General features: G+C 45.4%; 1 protein-coding gene across 1 annotated transcript; it reads right to left on the bottom strand.

Moving 5' to 3' along the window:
• Positions 1-1,907: 1,907 nt before the first annotated feature.
• Positions 1,908-3,754, bottom strand: LOC112409859 (interferon alpha-inducible protein 27-like protein 2A). Its single transcript, XM_024760194.1, is given in 5 exon segments — positions 1,908-2,081; positions 2,083-2,183; positions 2,720-2,881; positions 3,455-3,484; positions 3,626-3,754. Coding segments are annotated over 5 exon segments (459 nt in total). The 5' UTR covers positions 3,633-3,754; the 3' UTR covers positions 1,908-1,922.
• Positions 3,755-9,759: the final 6,005 nt, after the last annotated feature.

The following is a 9,759-nucleotide window of genomic DNA, read 5'->3' on the forward strand; positions in this document are numbered from 1 at the left end:
TCCCCCAACTAAAATCCATCACTGGCTGAGGGCTATTCTGGGGGGGACCAACACCTGACACCTCCAGCCAGCCTTGTAGGCCTCAGGGGTGGGGCCTGGCAGTGGGAACAGCAGGCAGACAATGGGAGACGACACATGGCCGGGGGACACGGGCTAGGCTCCGACAGTGTCTGTTGCCCAAGTTCAGTAGAGACAGAGGTGAACAGTATTTACGCCAGGACCTGCACATAGGAGGTCGATCTTATCAGGAGTTCATCTGGGTTTGGACTTCGTTGTTGCTATGGCTGCTGTCTGTGATCCACCAGCTTCAAATTAGGGTCCCCTGGGCTTGCGGTGGAGGCTGATTTTTCTCAGTGTCTGCTCAACCCTTGGCTAAAGGCTTCCGTTTGGTCTGTGCATCTTGGAGAGGGTCTCTGCACGCCTGCTCCACCCACAGTGTAAACATCTGTTGCTTGTCACTAGCTAGCCTGGCGGCAAGGGCAAAAGGGTTCTCTGTGGTCCCACCCGGCCTCAGTCTGCGCAGGCGCTGTAGGCCTGGGCCTGGGGGCGGGATTTTCTCAGAAGTGTTCCCCTCCCCCTGCTTCCCTAGTAGTGGACTGATCCTTACTGTGTGAGCCCCGGAAAGTTTAACACCCCAAATTCAGAGGTAGAGGTTTTTTTCCCTTTTTCTTTCCCATCTACACTGATCTTCACGTGTGCTCTGCGGGCTGCAGCGTTTACTGCCCTTCCCCCAGCAGCAGGAGGCTTCTGTTCCCTAGGGGGTGGGGCTGCAGCTCCCCTCCGCCAGTCTTGCCTCAGTGAGGGAAGTTTCTCCTGACTCCAGTCTTCCTCAGGAGCACCCAGAGGGTCCGTGGAGAAAAACCTTAAGGTTGGCTTGAAGCATCCATCCTTGTGACTGTAGCTCCCAGAGTTCCCTGCGCTCATGGTAGCCCATCCTTGCCCTTGAGCGATCAGTTAAGGTTTTTAGCTGAACTTGCACTGCCTGCTCTGGCCGCACCTCCCTCCTGTGCTCTGCCCCAGGTGGCTCAGTGCTCTCCTTGGAGGCACCTGACTTCCCTGAGAATTCAGGCTATCTGGTGGCCCTGCCTCTTCAGTTCTCTTAGGGGTTCAAGGAAAGTTACGCTTTTGTAGGTTTTCCGGCTTTTTCTTATTGTCGGGTGGGAGTAATGCTCTCTCCAGCTTCCTGTATCCTAAGCAGCTCTTCCTTCTTGATAGGTCGGCGAGTGGCCCACAGAATGCCGCGCCTGCACGCCGGATGCCTCCTCAAGACTATCTCTTGGGGGTGTAAGCAGAAGTGTTAGAACTGATATCTCATCCTTTAGAAAGACTCCAGAAAATGAGGCCACTCTGGAAGGAAGTGAGACCTCACACTGAAGGTGAATGGAGTCTTAGGGGACACCAGGAACGCCTGTCGGCCTCGAAGGCACTGGTGAATGCCAGTTGCCTTTCGATTTTCCAGACACAGCGTAGTGACCATTCCTGATTCCATCTCCTCCTCTCGAGGTGCCCAGAGCCCCACTGTAACACTGGCACACTGTCCTGTCCTTGCCCTGGTGGTCTGCAGGTCAGCCTCCCCACAGCACTTTGAATAGGGTCCTGCTCACCTCTGGATGTCTGGTGCCCATTAATGAGGAAGGGCAGAGGGCTCTGGGGTCAGTGGCTCGATATGCATCTTGGCTACCCCTCACCTCTGCCTCCCTAGGAAGCTTTGTCGACCCCATCATTGAGTGAGGGGTAAACTGAGACCCACCGATGGTGCGCAAATGGCCCTGGGTTATACAGCCCATCCCCTGTAGGATGGGGACCAAGCAGAGCCTCTTGCCAAGTGATTCTGTGTTTGATCAGCCTGCCACCTCCCTCTGCCCCTCTACCACAAGGCAGGTTGGGAGGATGGGGAGAACTGGAAACTTCCAAATCACAACTCACAACCCCCCAGGGCTGCAAGGAACAAAGACAGGAAGGTGCACCTGCAGATGATCTTTATTTCTCATGCTTCTCTGAACCGAGTGGGAGTTTTGGAGGTTCGACTTGGGGTACGTTTTCTCCTGGCTGGTCCCCTTCAGCTCTGGGTCCACCTGGAGGAGAGGAAGAAGGTGCCTTTTTTGCACCTCCAAGCAAAGCCCCAAAAGCTGATCCAACGGAGCCCAGGAGGATGTTGGATGATGTGGAGAGTCCAGCTGCCCCTGCGGGAGACAGAGGGTGAGCACAGGAAGGGTGTAGTGGCCAGTGGCTGGGGCCCCTCAGGAGGCCTGAGGCCCAGAGATCCCACCTGGATGCCTCCCCTGGGTCCTGAATCCCCCAGGGCTCTGCTTTGGACAGAGGGAGGGGGTGAATTCATGGGAAGTGAGAGACAGAGGGAGAGTCAACCACAGACCCCAAGAGCTACAGGTCCCACTGAGGCCTAGAGAGGGGAGGGGACCTACTTAGGTCACCCAGGTGTCAGATTTGGGTAGGGCTAGACTCAGAGCCCAGCTATCACATATCCTGGGCTCCTTCCCTCCTTCTCTTTTCCAGAACACCCTCACCGCTCCGCTTCCCTCCTGCCCCCAAACCTCACCCAGGACTCAGGGAGGACAGTGCGGGAGAGTCAAAGGACCAGGAACATTGATGCCCACGAAGCTGGAGAGAGCAGACAGGCCCTCCCTCCGGCTTAGCCGCTGGGCTGAATCCTGTGCTGGTGTGTCACACCCTCCCCGCTTCCTCCCGCCCGGACACTTACCCACGGACTGGAGAGTGGCCACCAGGCTGCCGGCGGCAACTCCGCCCCCATTGGCCATGGCGGCCGCTGACATCATCTTGGCCGCTAAGGAGGAGGCTGCGATTCCTGCCCCGGTGAAGCCCGCGGCGCCCAGCACCACGGGCACAGCCCCCACGGCCAGGGCTGTATGGGGAGAGGAGCTGGGTCGGGGCGTGGGCTCAGGGGAGGGGACTCCCTTAGGAATTCCTTGACAGTTTCTGGGGACTGTCTGCTCGGAGCAGACGGGAGGCAGCCGCTTGGAGAGGGGACCCAAGGTAAAGAAGATGGGGTTGTGGAGCCAGCTTGGGACAGTAGGTTAGAGTAGGCCCCTGGTTGGGTCTCTAACTTGCTGGGTGACTACGGGGAAGTCACTACCCCACCATGGGCTTCAGGTTTGTGTCTGTGTAAATGTAGAGGTGAAATAAACCAATAAACCCCTGCTGTTTTTAGCAGCAAACCCCGTTTCAAATGAAATCTTCTCTACATGCTCATTACATATAAGGACTAGAGTTGCAGCTACGTCGGGGATCGCGGTGACCTTTTCCGAGCGAGTATGGCTCTCGGCCCCTAAGATTCACCCGCGTGTGTCCGGGAGCGGAGGGGGGCTGGCGGACCAGCTCTCACACGCCCGGCAGCGCCACCTCTCTAAGGCCTCCCTCCCATCCTGGGACCCAGGCCAGCTGAAGGCCTGGCGATGTGGGGATCCAGGAAAGTCACCTCCTCCTATCGCAGCAGCAGCTACCCGTTCTTGAGAGAGAGAGAGAGAGAGAGAGTTGATTGAGGGAGTGAGGGAAAGAAGCGAGTCCCCTGGCCCTCCGTGGGTTGGGGTCTGGGAGGCCCGCCCGCCCCCTGCCCAGGCCACCAGCCTGATGGGGAAGAGAAACTTACTTATCATGGTGACGCCCTCCTCGCAGCAGCTGAGCTCAGGAAATGACTAAGCTGCACGAGATGCTGTTATTTCCTGGAGAACCACTAGGGACGCGGCCGGCCCGTCGCAGCATCTCGACCTCAGCAAAACGCAGGAACGCACATTCTGCGCGCCTGCTCGCCTGCCCCCCATCCCGTTTCCCACCGCTACTCGCCGGTCTTACCCGCCTCCCACCTTCATCCCCCTAGTCCTTCTCCTCCCGGCGCCGCCTCTGCTGGCTCCCCCCGGGTGGTCCTCTCTTGTTTGGCGGCTCCACCGAAAGGAAAAGAGCCCTCAAGCACCTGAAAGCCGTTGCAAGCGGACCGGGATTCCAAGTTGTAACATTTTGCCCCCTGATGACAGAAGAGTTGTTCGCCACAAAGCAAAGCAAAACAAAACAAAAAACAGAACGTAAGGAGAAAATTTAATTTCACTTCCAGAGGGAGACAGTGGTAGATTTTGGTGCATTTCCAGGCTATTTCGCTAGGACCGCCCCATCTCCGTCACTCTCTGAATGTGTAACCTCACCTCCAAGTTCCAATCACACTTGTACACTACCTTGTAAATTACTCATTTTATTTAATCGGCCGTTTTTCTTTCCCCAGGCTGTTTAATATCTTCAACAGGATTTTTTTTAAGTTAAATTTATTGAGATATAATTTACACAGAGAAAAACTCAACTTTTTTTGGCCGCCCTGCTTTCCCTGGACCAGGGATGGAGCCCATACCCCCTGCAATGGAAGGGTGGAGTCTTAACCATTGGACCGCCAGGGAAGTCCCAAAGCTCAACTTTTGAGTGTACTTTTCTAGGAGTTTGGACAAACTTTCACAGGCGTGAAACACCGGCTCAGATACAGAACGTTTTCATCACCCATCTCCCCCATCCCCCAATTCTCTCATGCTCCTTCCTCATCAATCCCTCCCTAAGCTCCGGCCGTAGCGGCCTATGATCAGTTTTCCGTCCCTAAACATTTGCCTTTTTGTATAATTTCAACACGATTTTTGCTTGTCATCAAACATTCTGTCCTGGGGATAAACTATAGTTCAATTTATCAAAAAAGCAGCATGTGGGATCTTAGTTCCCCTACCAGGGATCCAACTGGTGCCCCCTGCATTGGAAGTGCCAGGTCTTAACCACTGGACCACCAGGGAAGACCCCCTTTTTAAGGATTTAAATTCTTATTTTTCCTCTATAAGTTATCCTGGCTTGAAGTGCTTACATCATGGTTCACAAGTATTTTCTGATAATATAGTCCTAGAGGAAGAATTGCTGGGTCAGAAACTGTACATTTCTTATGGCACTTGATACTTTATTGTTAGGTTGTCCTCCAAAAATATTGCATCAGTTTACACTCCCCCCAAAAGTATGAGAGAGGATCTATTTTTCTCTACTCCTAACCAACAATTAGCTTTGTCATTAAAATAAAAAAGACCTTTGCTGATGAACGGTGAAAGATGATGACACTTTAATTTACATTTCTTTTTTACTTCTAATCAAGCTAAACCATTTTTAAGTTACTTAGGCTTATGCGGTCTTATTTTGTGAATTATCTTCTAGTATTCTTTCTTCCATTGAAGTGTTACTTTTTTTCCTTACAGATATATAGGAATTTATTTATATTTAACTATTTTATAGTTAAATATTTAACTATTTTAATCCTTTCTCATAGATGTTGCAAAGTTTTGTTTCCAGTTCATCACCTTTTTTTTTTTTGAGGGGGTAGGGGGACTTTTTTTTAACACAGAAAAGTTTTTAGTATTTATGCAAATGTGCCAACATTTTGCTTTATTATTTTTTCCTTTGTGTGCCTAAAAAGGCTATTTCTGCTAGCTATCAGATACGTCATCACCTGTATTTTGGGTTTTTTTTTTTCACTTTTTAAAATTAATTATTTAATCCATATGGAATCTAGTTTGGTACATATAGGGTACTTTACATATCTATGTATGTCTTAGACAACCAGCTCAGATAGAAACACCATTTATTAAATTCCAACACTATTCATTAAATCATCTTCTATTTCCTCTTTGATTTGAAATTCCAACCTTATATTCAATATTCATATACTTGTATATATGCCAGTATACCTGTTTTGGAATATTCTATTCTGTTCCAATGAGCTATCTTTTCTGGCAACAAGATCACACTGTTTTAGTGTTTATAAATTTAATATTTGATTTAATATCTGTGCGCATTTTCATTTAGGTTTAAAAAAATCTTCTGGCTCTTCCTTCCTATTAGTTCTTCAGATTAAATTTTTTTAATTTCAAAAAATTTTTTTTGCTATTTTGATTGAAATTGAGCTAAATTTTTGAATAAATATTCCGGGAGGAACATTTTTGCAAAAGCGATTTTTTATCGAGGTATATGATAAGTCTTTCTACTTATTCTTTTTCCATATCCCTGTGTAAAGTTTTGTAGTTGTCTTTGTACAAGGACTACATATTTTTAAATAAACTTTATTTTTAAAGAAGATTTTAGATTTAAGGAAAAATTGCAAAGATAGTACAGAGAGTTCAAATATACCCTGCACCCAAGTTCCCCTATTATTAACATCTTATATTATAGGGTACATTTGCTACAATTAATGAACCAATGTTGGCATGTTATTATCAAAGTCATACTTTATTCAGATTTCCTTATTTTTAACCTAATGTCCTTCTGTTCCAGGATCCTATCCGGGATAACACATGACATTTAGTCATCATGTCTACTTAGGTTCTTCTTGGCTGTGACAATTTCTCATGCTTTCCTTTGTTTTGATGACCTTAATAATTTTGAGGAATACTGGTCAGGTATCTTGGAGAATGTTACCTCACTGGGATTTGTCTGAATTTTCCCTCTCATGATTAGATGAGTTATGAGTTTTGGGGAGGAAGGTCACAGAGGTAAATTGCCATTCTCATCACAGCATATCAAAGGTACATGCTATCAACTTGACTTACAACTGTTGATGTTGATGGAAGACATTTTCACGTATTGAGATATGGAGAAGTCATTCTGGCTTATATGTGATTTGGCTTGAACTTTATGATGATAACTAGGACGGCCTGTCAAATATCCATTGTACATCTGCCTTAACCACAACAACAAAAAGAATGCAGTTATACCCGATTGTTTAGAATGTCCACCTTGAAGATATGGATGGATGCCTACCCCCTTCCTGTGACATTAGTGCTAGTACTCCTTTGAAGATGAGATTCCCCCACTAGACACCAAGGTCATGTGCATGTGCTAGACTGTCTCTTTTGAAACCTTGAAGCAATGTACCCCTGTTATGTTTCATGTTCGGTCTTTGTTCTGACAAGATGTTGAACTGTGGTTCAGGCATCCAACATGGATCTGGCTGGCCATTGTGGATGTGGTTTCAAACACATTCCTGCATCACTGAGAACTTGACTTTTCTGAAGTGTATCCAACTCAAGGACACCACCAGTCATTCTCAAAACAGTATCTGCTAACAGCTAACAGCTGCCACCTTATGTTCTCAAGGTCTCTCCTGGTAACTATGCAACCATTTTGGACCCCAACCAATTCTTGCTTAAGAAACACCCTTACTTCTTGCCAGTTCCAATCGTAATTCTTTTTTAACATCTTTATTGGAGTATAATTGCTTTACAATGGTGTGTTAGTTTCTGCTTTATAACAAAGTGAATCAGCTATACATGTACATATATTCCCATATCTCTTCCCTCTTGTGTCTCCCTCCCTCCCACCCTCCCTATCCCACCCTTCTAGGTGGTCACAAAGCACCGAGCTGATCTCCCTGTGCTATGCAGCTGCTTCCCACTAGCTATCTAGTTTACATTTGGTAGTGTATATGTGTCCATGCCACTCTCTCACTTTGTCCCAACTTACCCTTCCCCCTCCCCGTGTCCTCAAGTCCATTCTCTAGTAGGTCTGTGTCTTTATTCCTGTCCTGCCCCTAGGATCTTCATGACCATGTTGTTTTTTTTTTTTAGATTCCATATATATGTGTTAGCATACGGTATTTGTTTTTCTCTTTCGGACTTACTTCACTCTGTATGACAGACTCTAGGTCCATCCCAATCCTAATTCTCGACAAACAGCTTATGTAACGTCATGCTTTTTACCTAGATAGGCCTTCCCCATTTTGTAGTCCAGCAGAACACAACTCAAGTGCTTCGTGAATCTGTATTTCCCACACTATAGTCCTTCGTTTGGCTTGAATAGAACTCTTTTCTGCTTCTTGATTATTTCCACTGAGAATGTTGAGCTTCATCACCTGGATGAGGTAGTGTTTGTCAGGTGTCTCCACCATAAAGCTACTTTCCCCCATTCCTTTCCATACCATCTTCTAAGGAAGGAAATCACTGCAGCCGACATTTCAGGAATGGGAGTTGATGCCTCACCTCTTTGAGGATGGCGTATCTTCATAAATTATTTGGAATTATGCCCAGGAGATTTGTCTCTTCTCCCCTACTTATTAATTTCATCATTTGTTTATATCAGTATGGACTCATTAATATTTATTTTATACTTTGGTGCATAATCCAATACTACCTTAATTATCTGGTTGCTCAAGTTTTTCCAGCTTTGGCCACTGGGTGTCTCTCAGTTGACTTCTGTGTCTCTTTGACATACCCTCACCATTGTGTGTGTGTGTGTGTGTGTGTGTGTGTGTGTGTGTAGCACTTCATTACTTTCTGCCACTATAAGATGCTCCAGGAAATATTTCGCATAGTCCTTGGCCCAGTCCTAGAATTGGAGCCCTGGTTTCTTTTATTGGAGCATGGTATTAGACAGCAACATCTGTAAGCTACGTGTGCTCATTGCTGCTGGGGTATCATTGCCTCTACATCCTCTCAGCTGCAGGTCAAAGAAATATAGGTATGTATACTAACCCATATATGTACACATATCCGTAAATACTTCTACGTGTACTGATGTTGAGCCAGACATGAGTTCACACTGATATCTCCAAGTCTAATCCATCACTTCATGCGTCATTCTAACCTCTCTTCCTTTATCTTAATTCCCACTCCAATAGGGAAAAACATTGCTCTCTCCACTTGTCTCCACTTACTTAATTGTTCAGTTCCAGTGTATAGCATAGCAGTATCAGAAGCGTTAAACCAGTGCTATGTATTTTTTGTAAACATTTAAAAAATACTTTGTAATGATCTCTACTGTCCTGAAATGGAATTCATAGGTAACATCATCTAGCTACACACAATACATTGCCAAAAAAGTAATACGAAAGAGAAGTAAAAGGAATCTATTTATAATTAAAAAGTGTATATTTCAATATGTATGTGACCAAGCACTGTTATACCAGAAGATAAAATGAATCAGTTGTTTGCATCCATTTAAGTTTAGATTTAGGTTAATATAATTATTCAACTAAAAATTATTAACACTTTTTTATAGCTGATACTTTGAAGCAAGGGCTTAAGACATATACCTATACATTCCTAGATCTATATCTAATCACCATGCATGGGACAGCTGCACATACAGACTGATTCAAGTACCATGTCAAGTAGTGACATTGCTACTATGATACAACTTTTTGAAGTGGTTAATAACTCTCGGTAAAGTCCAGAACAAATCAAAGTACAATGTCTCCCTGATTAGCAAGATAATTGCAATTCCTAGAAAATTCAATCTATATTAAAATTATGCAAAAAATACTTGCATGTAAAACATGGTGAAGTTCTAGGCTTAGATACTTATGAGATTTTGCTTATGTGTAGGGACCTTTGAAATTTTTATAGGATAACTTTTAGTTGTGCATTTCTGTCCTGTGTATTTCAGATGTCAGGCATCCCTGGTCCGGGTAGGCTAAATACTAGAACATCCCTCCATCACTATTAAAAACATGCATCAATTTTCCAAAATGTCCCCTAGGCGGCAGTACCATCCCAGTTAAAAACTAACATCTTAGGCAGTAACTTAAAAAAACTGGAATGTTTATAATTATTTAAAGAGAAAATAAAATAAATACAACCAATGTTATTCATATTTTGGGCATTCATTTTAAGAATAATTAGTGCATATTGAACATTTAACTTGTGCATAAGAATTTGATATATGTGCCATTTTAGAGTTATGATCCCAAATTTTTTTTTTTTTTTTTTAGGTACGCAGGCC

Source organism: Neophocaena asiaeorientalis, unplaced genomic scaffold (genome assembly GCF_003031525.2).
Source record: "Neophocaena asiaeorientalis asiaeorientalis breed wild unplaced genomic scaffold, Neophocaena_asiaeorientalis_V1.1 scaffold476, whole genome shotgun sequence".
NCBI lineage: Eukaryota > Metazoa > Chordata > Mammalia > Artiodactyla > Phocoenidae > Neophocaena > Neophocaena asiaeorientalis.